The following is a 25,007-nucleotide window of genomic DNA, read 5'->3' as shown; positions in this document are numbered from 1 at the left end:
TGGCACGTTCTGTTTACATGACAAACCTTACTAATTGACTGTCAGGTGGTGGCGGGTTTAACGACACATTTACGCAATCTAAATGATATTGGTCGCAAAAGCCTATGTGTTAAACCGTCATAACCGTCAGCCCTGATATGTATAGCATTTATAGTTGTGATAATACGGGTTTATATATATATAAAAAGTTATGCTATGGTTAATTTTGCGAAGCTATCTTTTGACCAGAAATAAAATAGCACAGACACTATGCTTAGGAGTGTGGTTTAATCTCGGGTGACTTCTACTTAAAGATGATCAGGGTAAGGTCCAACTGGACTCCACCATCATGTTGTGTACGATTCCATGCCAATTTTATCCGCTTTGAATTGACTGAGATTCATTTGTTTGATTACAGAAGTCGGAGCTGATTCTACATATTGAAAAATTGAATTCACTTGAGCAAGATCTGGAAAAAAATGCAAACCTTTTTTTATTTTTTACCGGTGCCATTTCTGGCGGTTGTCGTTACATTTTCCTGCATCGGTTTGACGGAACTATGAACTTGTTATTGTTCAAATAAAGCGGCAGAAGAAGCGAAAGAAATGGAGCTCCCTTGAAAACAAAGACGGACGAAGCGGAAAGCAACCCTAACAAGATCCCCCTGAACAAGTCTGCAAGTGAAGCGGGAAGGCGCTTGACCCTTTACCGCATTGTGCACGACAGTCGCTGGGACGGGGTTTGCAACGCGCTCGTTAGTTTGAACGCACATTCTGTGTCGCATGGGTGGCGAGAGGCCGCGCGTGCGTTCGAGGGCTTTTGGGTGACGTTCCACATTGGAGTTTACGCACTGGATCGCGCGCTGGCAAGAGAAGCCTCGTGCGTGCAAGGCATGCGGCAAGGAGCCGTGCTTTACGCGCTGGCGAGAGAAACCGCCGCTTGTGCGCGAAGGGTTTTTATCAACGTTTTACAGTAGACTCGATTATCCGCGCTAATGATGGGAGGACAACCACGGATAATTCAAAATCGCAGGTAATCCAAAAATATTACTATTGTCCGCGGATCTCTATGCCAAAAAACACTCATTGGTATACGTTTTAAGTTAAGAGAATTACATTTTTTTATGAACAAAATAAATATTCATAGTAAATAATGTATTGATCTTGTTTTATTCCATTTTGTAGTCCATTTCGATTTATAATCAATACTCGCGATCGACCGATCGGTGCACGTTCTCAGTGATAATAACACTCAGCCCATGAAGTGAACGACAGCAGCAGAGCCTCGCCAATCAACATCAATCAAACTCCGCCCACTATTGTAAATATATGGCAACTACTGTACTGTAGAGTTGATCGCGTGGATTTGGGAATAACCGGAGCAGCATATTTGTTCGGTTTAAGCACCACGTGACTTTTAATAAACATTGCCAACACAAGTCTCCGTCATCAGGTGGGACCGTCACAGTCAGATTTGCTGTATCAAGTGAGGCAAAAATTTCAAGATACAAGTTCATAAATACAAGTGGAGGGGGGGAGGAGCTTATCTGAGTGGTAGCCAATGAATGGAACGTATTGGGGGGGGGGGCGGGGCTAAAAGAGACTGTAGGGGGTGACAGTTGGTAACCGTTGGAGATGGAGCACGAGGATTGGCTGAAGTGAGTAGGGTGAGCGAAGCTTCCAGAAAGACGGCTCGGGGGATATAAAAGGGGACAGCGCAAGGGGAGGGGACGGTTGGAGAGAAAGACGAAGTTCAAGCACCAAGAACAAAGCCCGGGCCTAGATATCGTGCCGTGTCCGAATAAAGGGTCTGAGTCGAGCACGAACGTGTGCATGCGTCACTTCATAACTGGTTTTGTCTCGAATGATTTTTTTTGGTTTAGATCGTGTAAGGAAAAAAACGTGTGTTTTATAGGGGGCCGTCCATAAATGACGTCACGCGATTTTGCCCGCTTTTTGATCCCCCCTCCCCCCCTCGTCACGCGGCGTCACAAAAAGTCAGACCCCTCTCAAATATGACCTCACAAAGCTCTGCTCCCCCCCCCAAACCATATTTCCATTTGGAAAATAAAACATGCTTCAAATCGCTTTAAACTATTGTCATTGTACTGCGTTTTAATGTGGCGCTGCACTCTGATGTTATAGGAGAAAACACGCATTAAAAGGTGGCGTTGGAAAGCTGAAATTTAGCATAAAATTAATTTGAAAATATTCAACGTCTAACTAAAACTGCAGATGTTCAGAATATTATATTTAAATTATCTTATAATTATAGAATATTAAAAGTAATTCTAACTATAAAAAATACCTGAAACTTTGTAGTAGAACGAAGCAAAATGGAGAGTACAATTATAACAATCACATTCATTCCACAGAATGAAAAGCCCTGGTAGAATCATTAAAATAAAAATGTTTAATAACAATCATTAAAAAAATGTACAAAATTTATGCTATGCTTCTCCATTCTCCCACGGAGAAGCATAATGCTCCTTCATGGAATAAATAAAAGGTGACCTTAGTAAATGTAAATAATAAAATAGTTAATAATGAAAATTGATCAAAATTAGTGTTATAACAATTCTATTTAGTACTCTTTGGTTCTTTCGGTAAAGTCACGTAGGTAGAAAAATAAAAAATCACGACGTTTCGATCGCAACACAAGCAATCGTCATCAGGTGGGACAACCGCAGCAAGAAAATGCTGCAGTTGTCCCACCTGATGAAGTTCGCTTGTGTTGCGATCGAAACGTCGTGATTTGTTTTATATTATTTCTACCTACGTGATTTTTTTACCAGTTGTGACTTCTGAAAAGAAGCTCATAGCTTGGTGGGGCTTCACCTGATACAATAATTTGTATATTTGTAAGTGATTGGGTTACCTTGTCAATACACTGCACCAAGGCCGTAGCCATGGAGTCAACATTGGAGGGGACCAAATCTTCCAGAAAAAAAAAAATCTAAAATTGAAAACTCATTTCCTGCCATTTCCTGCCTAAAATATAAAAAAATTTCACTAACACAAAGGATGGACTTTTTTATTTATTTTTTATAATGTCTAATAGTGTATTGTATTGCATTGCTCTGTTTTTTTCTTTTTTTACATGTTCTTGTTTCATTGTATGTAATGGCAGAGATTATGGATTAATAAAGTACAACCATAACCACAATCATATAAACATAATTCTATTTTATAGCAATATATATTATAATTACGGCCTTGCACTGCACTCCTATCGTGTATTTTGTATCGTGGTTTGTTGTGACGCTCTGACCGAGTGGACGTCTGTGAAAAAAAGAGCTTTATGGATCTTCAGATTTCTACCTCCCAGTATCAGTCGCGATTGTGACGAAGGCGTCTGTGTCAATGAAGGATTCGCCCAGAGGCGTCTCACGCTGCATCTTGTCGCTCGGTTGGCAGGCGCCCAGAGGCGTCGGAGACTCGGAGAGACAAAGAGACAGAGAGACACAGAGACATACAGAGAGACACAGAGACATACAGAGAGACACAGAGACATACAGAGAGACAGAGAGAGACAGAGAGATACAGAGACAGAGAGACACAGAGAGACAGAGATAGATACGGAGACAGATACACACATAGAGACACACAGAGACAGAGAGACACAGGCAGAGAGACAGAGACACGGAGAGACATACAGAGAGAGAGACAGAGACACAGACAGAGACATACAGAGACAGATAGATACAGAGACACAGAGACATAAAGAGACACACAGAGACATACAGTGAGATACAGAGACATACAGAGACACAGAGACAGAGTTAGAGACACAGAGAGACACAGAGACATACACACAGAGACAGAGAGACAAGCGAGGTAAGTCGGTGCAGTCACGGTGGCTGCTACTGTACGTTGAACTTCTTTTGCACCGTACGTAGATTGACAAACTCGTTCCTTTAGAGCCGCTTGTCGTCGTTGTTGTGTTAGTTTGTTGTTGTTGTGTTTAGTTTGTTGACCTTCCCCTGGACCTCCTATTAGCGCGGTTGGCTACGTACGGTGCGAAAGAAGTTCAACATACATACACTACTCTATACACTACACCAGGGGTCGGCAACCTGCGGCTCCGGAGCCGCATGCGGCTCTTTTGAACCTTGACCGCGGCTCCGGGGCGGATGCTAGCGAGGGGAGGAGGCGCACTGTGACACCTGCTCTGGCGTTGCCGCTGCTGACAGGTCGCCGCTCCGCTCCACACTGCCCGCCCGGTGACAGGCAATAACGTTGCCGTTGCTTTGTCACATGTTTGGAAGAAGTAAAAACCTTCCTGGGCAGCAAAGAGCTCACCTTTGCTGAGCTGGAACAGCCAGAGTGGCTGGAAAAATTACATTTTATGGTAGACATGACAGCACATCTAAACACGCTAAATACAACCCTTCAGGGGAAAGGAGGCACAGCCCTGCACATGCTGGAGGAGGTTTTGGCATTCGAGCGCAAGTTGACAGTGTTTGTCAAAGATTTACAGAGAGGTACACTGTCTCACTTTCCCTCTTTGAGAGAGTTCAAACAAAGTCATGATACGATAAATTTGGAATATTTCAAGTCTGCAATCACCACAATGCAAAGTTCGTTTGGGAAACGATTCTGTGAGTTCAGAGAGGAAAAAACGACATTATCCTTCCCTGTCACTCGCCTGGCGATCGATCCATCCCTATTGAATATGACTGCATTTGCAGGTGTAAGTCAACCTGATCTTGAGATGGAACTGGCCGATATAGCCGACAAAGATATATGGGTGTCCAAGTTCAAATGCTTGACCGCTACTCTTGAGGATGTTGCCCGTCAGAAGGCCATTCTGGCTCAGAATCATAAATGGAGTGATATTGAAAACCTTCCCAAACAGGACAAACTTGTATTCGAAACATGGAATGCCATCCCCAACACTTATATAAACATGAAAAAGTATGCATTTGGAGTCCTGTCGATCTTCGGCTCCACATATGTATGTGAGCAGGTCTTCTCCAACATGAACTATATTAAAAACAAACATCGATCACGCCTCACAGATGACAGCTTGCAAGCCTGTGTGAAAATGAAGGTGACGTCTTACAGCCCTGATGTGCAGACACTGTGCACTGAGGTTCAGGAGCAAAAATCCCATTAACCAGGTAATTTAGCTATTAATTTGCAAAAATATATTTTACATTGTTAAGTGAAAAAGTCCTTTTTTTATTCAGATTGACAGCTGACTGCACGATCCTGTATATAGCAATAAGGTAAGAAACAATATATGCAGTGTTATATTTGTTTTAAATGTTGCAATGGTTTTGCGGCTCCCAGTTTATTTTTTCCTTCGGAAACGGGTCCAAGTGGCTCTTTATGTCTTAAAGGTTGCAGACCCCTGCACTACACTATACAACTACTATACACACTACACAACACTATACACACTACTCTATAAACTACAAGACACACTACACTATACACTGCTCTATACACGATACACTACTATATACACTACACTATACACTACAGTATACACTACTCTATACACTACTATGCACACTAAACTATACACACATAACTATACACACTTAACTATACACGACAATGCACTACAATACACCACATTATACACTACACTATACACGACTATACACTGCACCACTATACTAAATTGAAAACTAATTCTTTTAGAGCGGCTTCTTGTTGTTGTCGTTGTGTTAGTTTGTTGTCCTTCCCCCGCCTCTTCTATTAGCGCGGTTGGCTACGTACGGTGCGAAAAAGAAGCTCAACTTCGTGCACACGGCACATCAACAACAACTTCGACTTTCTTTCTCAACGTTAGATGGAGTCGCGCTTTCATTTCCCATTCATCAAACAAGAGCGCGAAGAAGACCCCAGCGCTGGGACGTGGTCGGACCCGGCGATGGGACATGAGGACGCTCGCGATGGTGAGATCCCTCGAAAACATCTCCCAAGATCATCTCCCAAGAACATCTCGCAATTCGAAATCGTCGTCCGTACGGCAAAAGTTATTATTTAGTTTTTGGTGCGGCGGGGGAGTTCATCGGCAAACGTTTCTACACGTGGGGGGCTTAGATCGCTGTGAGTGTAAATGTTGATAACGTTTTTGGGTTTAGATCGCGTTATTTATAAATGTGTCGTAACCCTCCACCACCCGACACGGCCAATCTAAACCCAAAAAACGTTGATTATGAATAATATTGGTCGCGAAAGCCTACGTGTTAAACTGAGTGTAAATGTGTCGTAGAACCTCCAACCACCCGGCAGATTGGGTCTTGAACAGTGAACGACGGCGGTTGTCCACCAAGTTGAGTCTTGGACAGTCAACCCCGCTGGTTTTCCGCGTTGTCGATCTCGAACAGTCGGCCCCCGATGTCGTCCACCTCTGGTCGTCGATCAGTCCCCGAGAAAGCGCCCCGACCGCTGGGCCTCGTTCCCCCTGATGTACTCGCTCGGCCCTGACTGCTACCGGACAGTGGGCCCCCTTACTGAATTGTCACGCGTATGCTGACGGTGCCTTCCGGCCACCTGTTTTCAACCATCGCCCTTCCGGAATCTTCTCTTGCACGCAGCCCCCGACGCAAGGATGTAAAACATCGGTGTCGAGGTTGGCGAGGGTGAGTGAGTCAGTGGGCAGCTTCAGGAGTGGCGTCCTCGTGAAGATCTCGCCAGCGTCGGCGGGGTTTATGTTGTCGTTGTAGTCCACTGGAGCATTTATTTTAGCGTGCCCCCAACACATTCTTTGGGTCTTACGGTAAAGTCACGTAGATATAGGTTCAAAGGAAATAACAAAAAATAACAAAAAACTACGACGTTTCCATCGCAACGCAAGCATTCATCATCGTTCATAATGACGAACGATTGCGTTGCGATTGAAACGTTTATTTTCTTTTAACCTATCTACGTGACTACCGAAAGACCCAAAGAATATGAATTCCTGCAGTCACGAAGGCTTTAAGTCAAGATTTGCCCCCAAATTAGTTTGTTTTGCCATATGTCAATGCAATGAAACGTTTTTAAATGTCAGCGGTGAATTAAGCTAAATACGCTCGTGCAGAGAAAAAATTATGTATGGGGATGTTTTATAGCGCGTCAACTCTGTGCGTGTGTGTCAGGTGGTGTTGGATTACATGTCTCATTTATATTTACGCGATCTAAACCCACAACAAAACAACCTTTATTACGAATCGTCTGTTAGAGTTGATTGTTAATGGATGTGTGTAGGAGCAATCACGAAACAAGAAGACGAAGGGAATCTGGGCACTGAGAGACTGAGGATTGTGGTGAAAACTGAAGTGGAGCAAGACGGTAAGAGGCCTGCCTACGCATGAAGTTACCCCGCGTCAAACTCGCGCAAGAAATCAGGAATTCCAAAAGCATGAGGACAAGCACGTCCTTAGCAGGCCAGCTTGGCAATCTGATTATTGTCTCCTGATTGTTGTGTTCAGATTGTTGTCCTTCCCCCGCACGTCCGATTAGCACGGCTGGCTACGTACTGTGTGAAATAAGCTGAACATGCATACAAATGACTTGCCATAAAAAACCGTGGTGCATTGTCTGAATCGCACCTCCAGATCTGAACCGTTTCAAAGTGGAAGAATCCAGTGGGTGGCCAGAGGAGACCGGGAATTCCCTTGAATGTTTGGTCACTGCAGACCAGAACTTCATTGAGGTGGAGTTGTCAGAAGAGGACTTTGGTGGAGGTGAGTCCCAGTTCACCACACATCTCTTCGTAAAGGAGTCCAGCTCCTTTACGAAGGTCCGATGGGTCAATTAGTCTGTGCCACGGTGGCTAAGAGATGTTAACTACCTCGCCTGATGTGCAGGAGGTCGCGGGTTCGATCCTGACCCAGACGATGCCCGCTGCTGTATATTTGGAGCTTGCGTGTCTCTCTCATCATCATCCCTATGGCTAGAAGATGTTAACTACCTCGCCTGGTGTGCAGGAGGTCGTGGGTTCGATCCCGACCCTGACGATGCCTGCTGCTGTAGATTTGGAGCTTGCGTGTCTCTCTCATCATCATCACGGTGGCTAGGAGATGTTAACTACCTCGCCTGGTGTGCCGGAGGTCATGGGTTCGATCCCGACCCTGACGCCAATTCTTTACTAGTACAGCACACCGGTATGTTGGAGAGTAAACCCACAACATTTACATTTAGAAAAAAATTGGCATGCTTTGCTTACTTGACAAACCTTACCAATTGGCTGTGTTGGGTGTTGGTGAGTTTAACGACACATTTAGATTTCCACAATCTAATACAAAAACCTCTATTATGGATATTGGTCGCGAAAGCTTACGTGTTAAACATACCAAATGTTATAAACTATTCCAGAAACAACTATTTTCATCGCCAACTCCCGTTATGTCTATTGATTCCAGTTGGATTGATCAAAATAACCAAGTTATTAACACTCGTAATAATAACAAAGTAACTCGCCACAAAGCGCAACGCCATCTTATTATTAGGTTTCCCGCGCCAAAACGGCAAACTCAATCTAATACAACTCAAAAACAGAAAACTCAATCTAATACAACTCAAAAAAATTAACCCGTAAAAACAAAGTTTTTCACTATAAATCCTTTATATGCGTGGCGGCTAGAGTCCTCTCGTCCTCTGGCTTGAGATGGCTGCCACCTATGGGTCAGATGATTGCCTGCCACCATTAAGCAATTGGTAATTAAATATCATTTTTTTCCCCTAAAAAGTGTAAAATTTTGGAAAAAAAATTTCACGAAAATTAATTGTCACGCACAACGAGTCTGTGTGGAAAATGTCAGCTCGATTGGATCACGGGAAGTGGGTTAAAAAACGACCGAAAGATTTGCACGGTCGTAAGCGCGCAAGCAAGCAAGTGAACTTAATATAAAGGATTTAAAAACAAGTGAACATCTTGGGCCTGCAATGGCGATCAGAAAAACGCTTCACGTCACAAAACCGCTTCTCAATTTCTCTGTTCATGGGATTGAGCGCCGGTGTTAATATTCTAGACCCAATTATTATAAGTATGTTATATATTTAGATCAACTTTAATGTCAAAAGTCTCAATCGTGCATATATTCATCACCACCACCGACTCAATCAACAGTCAATTAACATTACCGAGTTCCCTGTCAGTCAATTGACATTCAAGTAATATCAATTTAACGCTTATATATTATTGGAGCTAATGTAACGCGCAAATCTAAATTGCGGGGAATGCTCGGGATCCAATCCCTGATCACCGTCTCATTCACTTCAACATTAATTTATATATTTAACAAAAAATACACACCTGGCTGTAAGAGCCATAAGACAGAAAGTGAGTGTATTATTTCTGTATATACATTCGATGTACATCTGTCATACATTTGTTGACAGACTGATTATAGTTGATTTCGAATATTCCAATTGTTTAGAAACCCCCCCTGTGGTAAGACCCCATGATGTCACTTCCGGTTTTACAGTATAAATGGGAAGCTATGAGAAGTGCCGAGCGGGGAGCGAGTGGATACAGTCTTTTACCGTGCGACAGGGTGATACAGTTCGTGAACAGGCGAAGATATAACTTTAGAAAATGCTCGTTTTTGTGCAACTAAGAAATAACGAAACACTTTGACTTAAGACACCTCAAACACGCGTCAGACTTATTGCTCCCACAAGTTAATGCGTAGATTGTTTTCTGGTACAAGAAAGCTGCGCTTATATATAAAAAAACACACCTGGCTACCCGTAGCTCTGCAAACAGTGTCCTAGTTTCCCATCTGCTACTGAGTACACAACTATACGTGTGAGTAATCACGGGTGAGCTCACAATGGATACACGAACATCCTCTGGCACCAATTCGTTTTATTTTGCATCGGTTAGTCAAACTATGAATTTGTGTGGGTTAGTCAAACTATGAATTTGTGTGGGTTTACACCCTTTCTATTAACTCACTCTGCCTGTTGTTGTTGTAACTCAATTTTAACCCACTTCCCAATGTGGTATCGACTGCAAACTTGGTATACTTATGTCATACTGATGACAATACCATATTCTATCATAAAAAAATATTTTTTTTTACTTAATTTGTTATATGTTATGTTTCGGCTTGGGTCTAATTGTCCACGGTTAACTCACGTTGGCTGTAATTGACCACGGTACCTTACGTTATGGCAAGCTTAGGAGCCACTTCCTGGAGTCGTGAAGTTCTTCCGTTACGAGTACGGTACATTTCATTAAAGCGTGTTTTGAAAAAAGTTTTTTTTAATATTACTTATTTCTTCTTCTTAAACGTGCAGATGATGAAGCAAAAGAAAGGGGACTCCTGTGCGAGGAGTGCGGGAAGGGCAGACACTTCAATGCAAAGACAGACGAAGCGGTGGAACGCACCACCACCAGCACCACCAGTACCACCAGCAACAAGACTCCGCGAGCCTGCAAGCGGTGCGGGAAGGCCCTTGGAATCGCCGCGTCGCGCGCGACAGCCGCCGGCGACAGGAAAAAGCCGCACGCGTGCACGGATTGCGGGAAGGCGTTTGCAACGCGCTCCTATTTAAAAGCGCACTCCGTTTCGCACACCGGCGAGAAGCCGCACGTGTGCAAGGAGTGCGGCAAGGGCTTTGTGCGTCTTTTCGATTTGGAGAGGCACGCGATAACGCACACCCTTGAAAAGCCGCACGTGTGCGAGGAGTGCGGAAAGGGCTTCGCGCAACGCGCCAAATTGGAGCTGCACACGAGGTCGCACACCGGCGAGAAGCCTCACATTTGCACGGAGTGCGGGAAGGGCTTCGCGATACGTTATAGTTTGGAGGCGCACATTCGGTCGCACACGGGCGAGAAGCCGCACGCGTGCGCGGAGTGTGGCAAGGGCTTCGCTCAGCGTTCCGATTTGAAGGCGCACTCCAGAACGCACACGGGCGAGAAGCCGCACGCGTGCGCGGAGTGCGGCAAGGGCTTCGGCCTCCGCTCTACTTTGAAGGTGCACATGAGGACACACACGGGCGAAAGGCCGCACGTGTGCACTGAGTGCGGCAAGGGCTTCGCGCAGCGGTCCACTTTAGAGGCGCACGTCAGAACGCACACGGGTGAGAGGCCGCACGCGTGCGAGGAGTGCGGCAAGGGCTTTGCGCAGCGCTCCGATTTAAAGGCGCATGTCAGGACGCACACGGGCGAGAAGCCGCACGCGTGCAAAGAATGCGGCAAGGGATTCGCGCAGCATTCCCAATTGGAAGCGCACGTCAGGACACACACGGGCGAAAGGCCGCACGTGTGCGAGGAGTGCGGCAAGGGCTTCGCGCTGCGGTCCACGCTCACGCTGCACGTCAGGACGCACACGGGCGAGAGACCGCACGTGTGCCAGGAATGCGGCAAGGGCTTTGCCCAGCGCTACACCTTAAAGACCCACTACAGGACACACAGTGGAGAGTGGCCTCACGCGTGCAACGGGTGCGGGAAGGGCTTCGCGCAACGTTCTGACTTGGAGAAACACAAGAACACGCTGGTGAGAAGCCGCATGTGCGCGGGGAGTGTGGGAAGGGGTTTTCTCAGCGCTCAAACGTAGGGAAATTGTAGGAGCACGCTGGTAGGATGCCACATGTGTGTAAGGAGTGTGGGAAAAGTTTTTTTTACAATGTTCATAACAATTAATAGATCACATCCTTCGTGAATTGGACACAATGGTCGATCGAAAACTCGGGAGGTGCGGAACCAGAGTTCAAAGTTCTTCATGCGTCAGTGTTCTGTCCTCGTGGTGCGTAACTATAGAGACGGTTAAACACCGTCCCAACAATGTGCATTAAAGACAAAATTACCTTCTGCACTTCCTTGTATTCATTGAAACAACCGTTGGAAAGTTCAATTAGAATCGGCAAATACATCCAATATGAGTCGGCACCAGTGCGAAACTGAAACGAAGATAAATGCAGCGTTCTTTACACGTGTAGATTGACAATTATCTCACAATGTGCAATGTATATGTAGGCGGTGTGAGCTCACCTGTAATTAATCACCGTATCATTGTGCACTCTGCTAATTTTCTACGGAGAGCCAGGTGCAGTTTTTAAAACATATGAGAAGGCAATGATGAGCAGAGATAGGACCCGAGCATCACATGCACAGCAGAGTTCTGAGCGATTAAAACAGAGTGTATCTGTACAACAGCAAACTTTTCGACAATTAGACTACTGATATTGCAGCGAATGCTAACCGAGGCCTTTGTTGTTCACATCTTCAACACGGTTACAAGTGTAACGACTGTCAGTAAGTCTCGAGGTGAAGACAGGGTGTCAGCGAGGCTGGATGCAAAGAGAAGGCACCAGCAAGTCTGGAGGATCTTGGTTGGGAAATTTCCCAGAGTGTCCAAAAGAGACAGCTGGGGAAATTCCCCCGGAGAATCCACGAGGATAAAAGCAGGGCAAGAAGGGATGTTTGGGGCCTGCGGAGAAGGACTCGGGCCGTCGTAGCTGTCTTCATGTCATCACTGTCTGCTCGGTCATACGATCTCCATGTCGGCATTATCTCATGACGACGTGGTCCTAAGCTACGTTACGTGCAATAAAAGAAACCTCTAAAGTTCGAGTCCGGAGTAATTACACAAGTAGTACTGCACACAGTCATGTCAATCACCAAAATCCTGCCATTTAGCACAACCTTACGGTATGAAAAACAATAGGTGTTTACCCTTTCTGGAAGTAAAACAGGAGTTGTGTTAAGATGTTCAAACACCAAATAGGCACAGCTATTGCAAGTCATCATCAAGTACTGCATTAGCCACACATACTTGTGGCAAAACATGCAAACTAACATACTCTGATAATTATAATTATATGGGCATTGTCTTTGAAACTGATTGGCCTACACCAGAGCTGCAGCCTTCTTTATGGCCTAGTCTCTGTACCAGTATGAGACCAGCGAACGTGAAAAGGCGAACAATGCAAATACAATGCAAGGCTCATTTCCCATAATACTCGTTAACATTGACATGCCAATCTCTCCCTTTAACGCAGCTGCTGTGCGTGCGTGCGGCGACGGGACTCCTTTGCATCTCTGACCCCGCCTACTTACCCTTGGGTGACACCCACCTCAAACCTGTATAGAACATCTTGTTGCAGCAGCCCTTTCCTGTTCAGCAGTTCTACTGCTGTATCTTTCCACCTGATGACGATTGCTTGTGTTGCGATCGAAACGTCCTAATTTAATTTATACCTACGTGACTTTACCGAAAGAACCAAAGAGTATGGCATTGTCTTTGAAACTGATAGATCTACACCAGATACAGCAACCTTCATGACCTGGTCTGAACCACCAGTGTCAGTAAACCAGAGAACAACGACATCTTAACGCCTATTTTATTGTGTGTTGCCAGAAAGGGTGAAAACCATGATCCTTATTTTTAATTCGTTTCATTAGATAGAAATTTAAAACCATACGGTATTCGTTGCATCTTGTCGTTTGCAGTGTGGGTTCTTGTTAAAGGCGTCTTGTGCTGGATCCTGTCGTTTGCCGCTGTGTTGGTGCTCGTTAGAGGCGTCTTGTGCTGCATCTTGTCGTCGTTTTATGGGCAGACAGAGTTGGAAGGGAAGAGACACAGAGACAGATAGAGACACAGAGAGATAGACAGAGACACACAGAGAGACACAGAGACACAGACACAGATAGAGACACAGAGAGATAGGCAGACAGATAGACAGAGAGATACACGGAGAGAGAGACAGATAGACACACAGATAGAGACAGAGAGATAGACACAGAGACACAGAGAGGCACACAGAGAGACACAGATATAGACACAGATAGAGACGCAGAGACAGAGAGAGACAGAGAGAGACAGAGAGAGACAGAGAGAGACAGAGAGAGACAGAGAGAGACAGAGAGAGACACACAGAGAGACCGAGAGAGAGAGACGGCTAAACTGAAGTAATTCACAGTCAACACACTTCGCGTCGATTGTCTCGCGTGCGAGATGGCCGCCTCGCACGTGAATCTCCCGTTCGCCAAACGAGAGGAGGAGGAGGCTGAGGATCATCAGCAGCATCATCATCAGCAGAATCATCATCATCATCAGCAGCATCATCATAGTCCTGGGTTCGGGGCGCGCTCCGACTTGATCGTGAAACGGGAAGACGCTGACGCCGCTGGTGAAGATCACTTGGAGAATACAAAACAATCAGCACCACGACCATCACCACCACCATCAGCACCACCATCAGCACTTCCATCACCATCAGCACCACCATCAGCACCTCCACCATCATCAGCACCTCCATCACCACCACCATCAGCACCTCCACCACCACCATCAGCACCTCCACCACCTCCACCACCATCAGCATTTCCACCATCAGCACTTCCACCACCATCAGCACTTCCACCACCATCAGCACCTCCACCATCACCACCACCATCATCATCATCATCACCACCACCATCACCACCACCATCAGCACCATCACCACCACCATCAGCACCTCCACCATCACCACCACTAAGTTTGAACCAAAATCTGCACAGCGAGAATCGTTTTTGTACCCCCCCGCCCCATACCGCGGGGTAAGATTGCCGGCTGGTGAGGTTTGTCGCTTAAATAAAACGTGACAATTTAACACGTAGGAGGCTTTCGCGGCCAAAACCCATAATGCAGGTTTTTAGGGTTACACCTAACCCATAATGCAGTTTTTTAGGGTTACATCTAACCCATAATGCAGGCTTTTAGGGTTACATCTAACCCATAATGCAGTTTTTTGGGTTACATCTAACCCATAATACAGTTTTTTTTAGGGTTCCATATAACCCATAATACAGTTTTTAGGGTTACATCTAACCCATAATACAGTTTTTAGGGTTACATCTAACCCATAATACAGTTTTTTGGGTTACATCTAACCCATAATACAGTTTTTTAGGGCTACATCTTACCCATGATACAGTTTTTAGGGTTACATCTAACCCATGATAATGTTTTTTAGGGTTAAATCTAACCCATAATACAATTTTTTGGGGTTAGATCAAACCCATAATGCAGTTTTTTAGGGTTAGATCTAACCCATAATACAGTTTTTAGGGTTGAATCTAACCCATAATACAGTTTTTTGGGTTACATCTAACCCATAATACACTTTTTAGGGTTAGATCTAACCCATGATACAGGTTTTTGGTAGTGTACCGGTTAGCGCTACACTGCGCTATGAACCACGGCTATGACCCGAGTTCAATTCCCGCTCACGGCCACCAACACCGGTGATGATTATCTGAACTGGTCCTGGGTCTTCTCTAGGTTGACTCAGCCTCAAATGAGTACCCGGTGCGGTGTGTAAACATCGCCATTTGGGAGACAAAGGCGGCCGGGCGTGGTGCTGGCCACCCACCCCCACGTGTGCTGTGCCGGCCTTCATAGCTGCGACTCACTAACAGCACCTGCCCCAGCAGTCTGTTAGAGGCTACACGAGGAATATTTGTCTTGTTGTGCAGGAGTGGTCGTGAAGCAAGAAGAAGACCAATGGAGGAGTCTGGACGCGGCGACGCTGAGGATTGTCGTGAAAACGGAAGTCCAGGAGGATGGTAAGAGACCTCCACCACAGGTGCAGTGAGAGCCGAACTGAAGGCAAGATCTCAAGCCATCTAAGAGTAGTACAGTCTGGTTTTCCTACAACGCCGTGTGTTGTTTTCACAACGCGATGGGATATGCATTGCGATAAATGTATTAAGTTTTTTTGTACAACGCGGACACATTGGATATGCAGGTGTAGAGGAGTAATATGGAGATGTGACGTAATGCGTGCTGGGCCGGGCGATGACGTCATGTCTCACAAGGGTACTTAAGGGGGACCCCGTGACGAAAGTGGGGTCGTTGTGGGAGCCCGAGATAGAGAGCGGTTGAAGAGACAGCCAGGGGTAGAGCTCAGGGAGTCTGGAGAGAAGCCGGCGGTAGTCATAGAAGGTGCTGCTCTCCCCGGTCGGTCGGTGTTGGTTGAACCCCCGATCCGACTCGAGGGAGAGAGCCCTGTAGCTAGCCGAGCTAGGAACAGACAGGGTGAAGTTCCGCCTGCAGGACCCAGTGTAGGGCTCCTATCCATGGTGGAGTTTATCTAAACCCTTAATAAATAATGGCGCAAGCCCTTAACCAAAGACCTGTCTCAGCGTCGTCATTTGCACCTTAACACAGGGACTCCTTTATTTACGAACGAGTTAGGTTCCAGAAGTCTGTAAGTCGATTTGTTCAACTTTACTCCTGTCGACTCCAAACACGTTGTACGACGTGTACGCTACACACAGGGAATGGTTAAGTTGTATAATGTCCTGCAGATGTAGATGCCACTGGTTCTTCACGTTCCGCAGATGTAGATGCCACTAGTTCTTCACGTTCTGCAGATGTAGATGCCACTGGTTCCTCACGTTCTGCAGATGTAGATGTCACCACCACTGCCATGTATTGCACGGCGATTGAACTTATGACTCTGCGTCCGAACAGGAAAATGGACATACGGACCGGGTTTGTTTGTACTTCTTGGTAGAGTATTCCCTGTATAACGCGATCAAGTGAACGGAACTACGTCGCTGCGAGTAGGAATAAGCCGGTGGTTGTAACGGCACCCTCGGCGTAGCATCGTCATCGCACATGAGGCATTGGCGATGATGCTGGATGCTTCTCGACGCTTCCTACCATACGCCTCGGTCTTTGTCAGTCCCCTGCATTATGCATCTCGCGTGTTATCACGGACTGTTGCTTTACCCCCTACATTATGTTATTTAATCGAAATTTTTTCTTCTTCCATAACGCAGTGTTCTTTAGGAACGCAACTACTACTGTTACCGTGCTATGGGGTAAGACAGACTGTGTAAGGGTAAAAGGGTTTGTCGACAACCATCTTGGCCGCGTGTCTTATCCCCCGTGACGCGCGCCGATAGCTTCTCTTCAGCGGCCACGGGTGCGCCCCTTCCCCAATTACAGCTTCGGATCTGAAGACCGTTAAAGTGGAAGGCGGCAGTGAGAGGCCAGAGGAGTTGACAGAGACCCGTGGGTGTTTGGTCACCGGAGACGAGAACTACATCAAGGTGGAGCTTTCGGCAGAGGACATTGGTGAAGGTGAGTCCATCGTTTGTCACTTCACTCTGCCCCGTCCAGAGACCCCTCTTATGGAGGTCACTGACTGGGTCCGTGACCTATTTTTTTTTATTGCCTTGGCTTAACCATTGATCATCGAGACATGGCGGTCACTGCCTCGCGGCGCTTTGCGGATGTGCTTCCGCGGCCGTCTGGAATGACTCTTCGTTCCGACATGAGGAAGCCACAGCATTTACAATTCGGGTGCTGGGTTTACTCTCCAACACACAACCAGTTAGTGCTGTACTAGTAATGAATTGGCAAGTTTTGTTTGTGTGACAAATCTTTACTTATCGGCTTTGTTGGGTGGTGGTGGGTTTAACGACACATTTATATTTATACATTATAATTAGAGCGTGTTCGTTTGCATGTTCACCACAAGTAACTGTGGGGTTAATGCAGTAACTTGATTCCATGAAAAAGGTTTCTATTTGATGTTTGAACATCTTAACACAACTCCTGTTTGATTGCCAGAGAGGGCAAAACCTATACTTATTTTTTCATACATTTATATTCACGCGCTCTAACCCCAAAAAAACCTCTGTAGTGGATAATGTTGGACGCAAAAGCCTACTTACTGCGCGCTAAACTAGACCTCCACCGTTGACGATCGGTGGCGTTTGTCACGGTACATTTTTTTTTCTGCATTACCAGCTCCGGATCTGAAGACCGTTAAGGCGGAAGGAACCAACGAGCGGCCGAAGGTGACGGCGGAGTTCCGCCGGTGTTCGGTCACCGCGGACAAGAACTTCATCGAGGTCGAGTTGTCGGAGGAGGATGTCGGTGAAGGTGAGCTGCGTTTTATCCACAACTTTCTTGCCGTTCAGCCCCCCCTCCCCCCCTTTTTACGAAGGCCGATTAGTCCCCCCCCACCCCCCCCCACCCGCCCCACCCACATCTCCAACACAACGATTGATTACGTACGGTGCGAAAGAAGTTCGACGAACATCCTCACTTGTTGGCGATCGTACGTTACACAGTAGACTCTCGATTATCCGCGCGTGCGGTTAATTCCATTTGCTGATTAACCGCGCACATGAGATTTTGACGTACATTGATAACACATGGATTTTCCCTTAAGCCCAAATTAATGATCTAAAAAACAGTTATACAACAATGTTATTCTTGGAAAAGTTTTTTGGGTTAAACCGAACACACATGTTGCTCCAGTTAATCCGAAATCTACGCGGTCGCCCCTGCAGTACAGTAGTTGTCTTATCTTTACAACAGTGGGTGACGGAGTTTGATTGATGTTGATTGGCGTGACTCTGCTGCTGTCATCCACTTAGTGGGCCGAGTCTTCTGCATGGGAGCAGGAAAGTATTATCATCACTGCAATAAAACCAGAGCAATACATACAATTTTGATTTGAAGCTTTCGTCACTGCTGGAATCCATATTCTTTGGTTCTTTCGAACTACTGGATTTTATTTTTATGCCTTAGGACGACCGGTTGTGTTGCGATCGAAACGTCGTGATATATTGTGTTTCATTTCATTTTATTTTTCTACCTATGTGACTTTACCGAAAGAACCAACGAGTATAGCAATACATTCGTTTATTTTGCCCATTAACAAACTCAATTTTCTTAACTGATACTTAATTAACACCTAATATTAGTGGCTTTTGGCATGGGCCATCCGCCAGGGAAATTAAGGACGGTGAACCGGAGCTTGAGGACCAGATGACCTCCGTAACAACGGCCAGGACCACAATGCCAGTTCCCCAGGATTGTAAATTGCCCCCAGCGAGTAGAATAGTGACTGCATCGATCATAACAAGAGACTGGGGCATCTTGCTCATCATTGTCCCGTGGAAACCAACAATGCATACACTGCTAACGCGCTGGCACTTATCACTTTATCTTCCTTGCGTCTGTTAAGCGAACCTTGAATGGTTCTTCTTTTTTACACGCTTTCATTTAACTCACTCTGCCTGTTGTTGTTGTCGTTGTTGTTGTCGTTGTATCCTCAAATCTTGTTACTCAATTTTAACCTACTTCCCAATGTATCGACTGCAAACTTGGCATACTTATGTCATACTGATGACAATACTATCTTCTATAATAATAAAAAATATATATATTTTAAACAATATTTTTTTATATGTTATGTTTCGGCTTGGGTCTCATTGTCCACGGTAAACTGACGTTGGCTGTAATTGACAACTGTCCCTTACATTATGGCAAGCTTCGTGGCCAATTACTGGAGCCGTGGAGTTCTACCATTACTAGTACATTTCATAAAAGCGTGTTTAAATGTTTTTGTTTTTTAAATATTACTTACTTCAGCAGATCATGACGCAAAGGAAACGGAACTCCTGTGTGAGGAGTGCGGGAGGGGCGGATGCTTCGATGCACAAACGGACAGAGCGACGGAACGCAGCAGCGGCAGCAGCAGCAGCAAGACCCCTCGAGCCTGCAAGCGGTGCGGGAAGTCGCTCAACATCACTGCGCCGTCGCGCGCGAGAGTCGCCGGCGACAGGAAGAAGCCGCACACGTGCAAGGAGTGCGGGAAGGGCTTCACGCGTCTCTCCAACCTGGAGAGACACGCGACGACGCACTCCCTTGACAGACCGCACGCGTGCAAGGAGTGCGGGAAGGGCTTCGCGCAGCGTTGCACGCTGGAGGTGCACGCGAGGTCGCACACCGGCGAGAAACCGCACGTCTGCGTCGAGTGCGGGAAGGGGTTCGCGGCGCGCCACATTTTGGAGGCACACGCGAGGTCGCACACGGGCGAGAGGCCGCACGCGTGCGCCGAATGCGGCAAGGTCTTCGGGCAGAGCTCCACTTTGAAGGTGCACCTCAGGACGCACACGGGCGAGAGGCCGCACGTGTGCGCGGAGTGCGGCAAGGGCTTCGGGCAGAGCTCCGATTTGAAGGTGCACGTCAGGACGCACACGGGCGAAAAGCCGCACGTGTGCTCCGAGTGCGGCAAAGGCTTCGGACTGGGCTCCACGTTGAAGGTGCACATGAGGACGCACACGGGCGAGAGGCCGCACGTGTGCAAGGACTGCGGCAAGGGCTTCGCGCAGCGGTCCACTCTAGAGGCGCACGGCAGAACGCACAGCGGCGAGAAGCCGCACGTTTGCCCTGAGTGCGGCAAGGGCTTTTCACAGCGCTACACCTTGAAGATACACTCCAGGACGCACACCGGCGAGTGGCCCCACGTGTGCCAGGAGTGCGGGAAGGGATTCGCGCGACGCTCTGACCTGGAGAAACACAGGAGCACGCCGGTGAGGAGCCGCATGTGCGCCGGGAGTGTGGGGATCGTTTTTCTCAACGTAATACTGTGACGGCACATTCCAGGACACACGCAGCACTCGACTTAACCCTGCCCCCCCATTCCGAGACGTCTGCAAGTAGGCAGGGTCGGCGTTGATTTTACTTAGAGAGTAGCGGTGGTGCCGTTGTTTTTTATAAAGACGTCCTTACTCACCGCAGAGAACCGTAGCGACACGACCGCCGCCGCCACTCTACGATGGCTGGCACCAAAGCTGAGCCACACTCCCTCCCCGCACGGCCTTGTGAGAGCCTCGGTGTACCAATAAAGTTACTTCAGTTATTTTTCCAGTGTCGTTTTGACTATGTACACGTACGTCATCGGAATGTCATGGGGAAAAAAAACGATGGCGTACACACGTACGTACATGTGTGTACGTCATCGCCAACGGGAGTTGGGAGGCACACACATTACACACACATTACACACACATTACACACACACATGGGTAAGAAGTGGCACGCGCGTGCCAGGAGTGTGGAATAAGTTTTTTTAAAATCAACAGTCAACACTTTCAGAGCACACCCGAGAACGCAGACCGGGGGGGGGGGGGAGTTGTGACCCGTTGACACGTCCATACATCCGGTCTCGTGCCCGTGAGATCCGTTTGGGAGACCAGCGCGCTCGCGTTGGGAGACTTGCTCCCGTCAAGCATTGCGAGGCAGCGCGCAAGGCGAGAATCCGCAAGCGAAGGAAACGGAGCTCCCGTGAAGGGGTTTTTTGTCGCTTTGCGAAATGAGCAAAGATGTTTCGAGTGAAGACGACGTCGCCAGTAAAGACGACGTCGCGAGTCGAGGATACGCGAGGCGCGGGGGACAAAGACACGGGGAGTGAGACACGGTGATAGATACATAGGGATAGAGCCACAGAGAGACGCGCAGATAGATATATAGATGGACTCGGGACACGCAACGTCGGATATGAGGATCTTTATTGTAGCACACTGACTCGCAAGCCTCAGTCACCATGCCTCCCAGCCCCCTTCTCGACTCTCTCCTTGTATCCCGGCCCCCCTCCATCTCGTCCCCCCTCTTCCTCCACCAATCTCATCTCTCTGCCACCCACCCAACCGACTCCCCGCTGTCTCCTCCCCCATATTCCACTTTCCTGCTCTTTTACTTTTCAAACCAAGATGACCAATCCTAGCTCAGTATTTTCTCTGGCACCTCCCCTGGGTATTAATTCTAGATTTGAAGCTTTCGTGACTGCAAGGATTCATATGCTTAGGTTTTTTCCGGTAAAGTCACGTAGGTAAAAAATTAAAATTAATAAAAGTAAAATAAAAATCACGATGTTTCGGAGGCAACACAAGCTTCCGTCTTCAGGTGGAACCGTCACAGCACGATTGCTGTATTTTACTTGATAGCTGTATCTTACTTGTGTTGCCTCCGAAACGTCGTGATTTTTATTTTATTTTACTTTTATTAATTTAAAATTTTTACCTACGTGACTTTACCGAAAAAACCTAAGAATACCTCCCCTGGGTTTGGGCCCGCCCCGCCCTCTGATGTTGATTGACTCCTCCTTCTCTCCCCGATCTCAAGATGTAATAAAGTGCAAGGATAATATGCAAAGTATAATATCCTCCTCCGGGGAAAGAAACTCTTGAGCCATCCTCGGCTCAGCATAGTTACCAACAAACCCCTTTGATGGCCAAGGAATTCCCATGAGTAACCACAACAACAACTGTGTAGGAGAACTGCAAGGAGGATGAAGTGTACGCGTTGAGATGATTGCCAAGAGGTGGCCGAGGGGCGGTGTAAAGGGGACGGCGAAATGTTTCCACGTTGAGGTGATTGAAGACACTCGCCCTAAGTGGGGTGGGAGGGGCCAACTGTTCGATTTGGAGGCGGGGCCGAGAGAGGAATATATAAGGGGAGTGAGGCCCCGCAGTCTGGGCCCAACAAGCTACGAGGTGGGCGACTTCGGGGCTTACTGTTGGCGGAGCGACGAGGTGGAAGCCGTCGGGGCTGACTGTTCGCGGAGCTGTATAACACGTTATTCTTTGGAAATCAAAGACTTCACCTTTTTCAACGGTTTAACTTAACTTGATTCCTCTGTTTGTCGTGGTCAAATCTTGTAATCAAAATTTAGTTCACTTCCCGTTGTCAAATCAATTCCATTGACACACGTACTCAGATCCGGTGACAGTGCGTGCCTGTATCAAAATCGGCATGAATTAATTAATTCGCTACTTTAAAGCAATTTACATTTTGTATGGACGCCTAATTATTTTTATATATATATTTGTGTAGGTCAAAAACGCCGCGGTCCCTAAACTGTGGAATCGGCTCACACAAAAAGCAGGCGCCACGTGTCTCAGGTGCCATTAACGTACAGTACGTCTCGACCGTGAGTTAAACGAAGTTGTTAATAAAACCGTTGCTTTTAAAACAACTTTTTAAAAGGAGTTTATTAGATTGGACGTCTCCAAAGAGCATCTTTACGACTGCAATGTAGAATGATAATAATTTAGGAACGAACATGTCTCACGTCTATTCTAAGTATCAACAATCGTAATGTAATGGGTTGGTTTTTTTGGGTTAGATCGCGCAAATATAACACGTTCCTTCGGAGTGGGCAGGTAGGAACTTGGTTGGACAGCGCATTCGTGCACGACAGACAGACAAATAATCCCTGGTGGGCAGTGTGGATGCTGTTGTTCCTACCTGTATAAGTGTAGTTTATCGTGTATAGTGTAGTGTGTAGGTTAAACGTTGAGTTTTATAAGGGCACCACGGGGTGACCAGCCCCACCCCACCCAGCCCCACCCCTCCCACCCCCACCCAGCCCCTCCCCACCCAGCCCCTCCCCACCCTCCCCTCTCCACCCAGTCCTACCCCTTCCACCCCAAACTGAATCACCTTAAGGATGGGAATGTTGAAAGAAACACGAGGCAGTGTGGAACTGTTGTTCCTACCTGTATAAATGTGTCGTTAAAACCTGCCACCACCTGCCACAGTCAACAAGTAAGGGTTTTAACGACACATTTATATATTTATGCGATCTAACCCAAAAAAACCCTCTTATGGATGACATTGGTCGCGGAAGCCTGCTACGTGTTAAATCGTAATGTATTTTGCGAATTGAATGGATGCACTTAAGGCGGCGAGGTGCATCAACACAGTGGCATGTAGAAAGACGAGCATGTTTGATCTATGATGAGGTGCCTGTGTAATGAGACGTGGGAAATCGCGTCATCTTTTGTGTGCGTGTATAGCCGGTGTGATATAAGCCCATTGTCTCACCATACCTGTCAACCCCTTATCAGTGCCCTGCCTTATTACAGACCAATTCAGACCTTACTGGTCACCCCGTGCCCTTTATAAATCTCAACGTTCAGCCTAGAAAGTCCCATCACAAGGAGAGAAATAAACACATAGACAATATTTTTTGCCCGTATTGAAACGGCTGCACGCACATATGGACTTGAAAATAAAATTTCCCTGTACTAGAATACGATTAAACCCAATAGGTTGACAGGTATGTCTCACGATTTCTAGAAAGTGGTGTATTGTGGTTTCTCGTTCAACCACGACGACCCATGTGTGGAGGCATATGTGAATTTGCCCTGCAATAAACAATAACCTATACAGTCAATCCGTTTTTTGTTTTGTGTGCATTTGGTTTTCCCTGATGTTCCGGGCTCGTGCACGGCTGATCGGCCCTTCGTGATGACTTTTGTCACCGTAGTTCTTGGGGTTCAGGCGCTACCGTCGTTTCTGAAGAGAGAAAATTCTGGGTTAGGTAGAGACGAGCGCACGGACGGCAGTGGTGCAGACAGATCGGAGCCTTACTCTTTGGTTCTTTCGGTAAAGTCACGGAGGTATAAAATAAATTAAATCACGACGTTTCGGACGCAACACAAGCGTCCGTCATCAGGTGGGACAACCACAGCAAATCTAGATTCGACCGGAGCCTGGTGAGTTTTGTGTGCATGGCAGGTTTGTTAACTCGTAGAAAGGCAGGCTTTCAGCCTAGACCAGGGGTCGGCAACCTACGGCTCCGGAGCCGCATGCGGCTCTTTACGGGCTGCTTCTTGACGATATGTACGTATGTACAGTATGTACTCAGATGCATTGCGGCTCTTGAAATACTGAATTTTGTACCGAATTGGAAAGAAATGGCTCTTCTTGTTATTTTGGTTGCCGACCCCTGGCCTAGACGGATGAACAAACCACTGGCCAGGCAATTGGCCAGCGCCTGTAGTACTCAACTCCCACCAGCAGAGAGCGATGTCCCCGAGGCGTTGGAGGAAATGGACCCAGAATGTCCAACGTTACGATGTCGTTAACTCGACTGACTCATCGACTGCAGTGGCGGAATGATCTTCTCCGGTGGAGGCTTCCTTTGTGCGCACTCAATGGCATTTTTGCATCATGCGTGCATAGTGACTAACTCGGAGACTACTACTTGGAGTCACTTTTATTTCACGAACACCATTGGGATAACACCCTCCATGGGTGCACACTCTACAGTCACTAGCCTATACACAACTCCAACCCTCTAACACTGACGGCGCTGAACGGAGACAGCCAACAACAATATCGAGCGAAGAAGACAGCGACGATGTTGACGAGATGGTAACGACGATCTTGAACAGCACGACGGTAATCTTACTTCCAGCAACAGCCACGAGGTCTCCCACAGAGGCCCCTCTTATAGTCTCAGCGTGGCCTCGCTCTGCCCCGGTGTTACAGGCCG

The 25,007-nt window shown here is 46.9% G+C and overlaps 1 protein-coding gene across 1 annotated transcript; it reads left to right on the top strand.

Annotated features, from left to right (window-relative positions):
- The first annotated feature begins 3,413 nt into the window (after positions 1-3,413).
- LOC144949968 (uncharacterized) lies at positions 3,414-20,567 on the top strand. Its single transcript, XM_078879958.1, is given in 12 exon segments — positions 3,414-3,815; positions 5,782-5,887; positions 7,185-7,268; positions 7,535-7,663; positions 10,224-11,414; positions 11,417-11,481; positions 12,930-12,993; positions 13,851-14,060; positions 15,391-15,480; positions 16,871-17,005; positions 17,678-17,812; positions 19,313-20,567. Coding segments are annotated over 11 exon segments (3,213 nt in total). The 5' UTR covers positions 3,414-3,815; the 3' UTR covers positions 20,317-20,567.
- Positions 20,568-25,007: the final 4,440 nt, after the last annotated feature.

Source organism: Lampetra fluviatilis, chromosome 55 (genome assembly GCF_964198595.1).
Source record: "Lampetra fluviatilis chromosome 55, kcLamFluv1.1, whole genome shotgun sequence".
Lineage (NCBI taxonomy): Eukaryota > Metazoa > Chordata > Hyperoartia > Petromyzontiformes > Petromyzontidae > Lampetra > Lampetra fluviatilis.
Note: the sequence above shows the minus strand (reverse complement) of the source record. Positions and strands in the feature narration are given on the sequence as shown.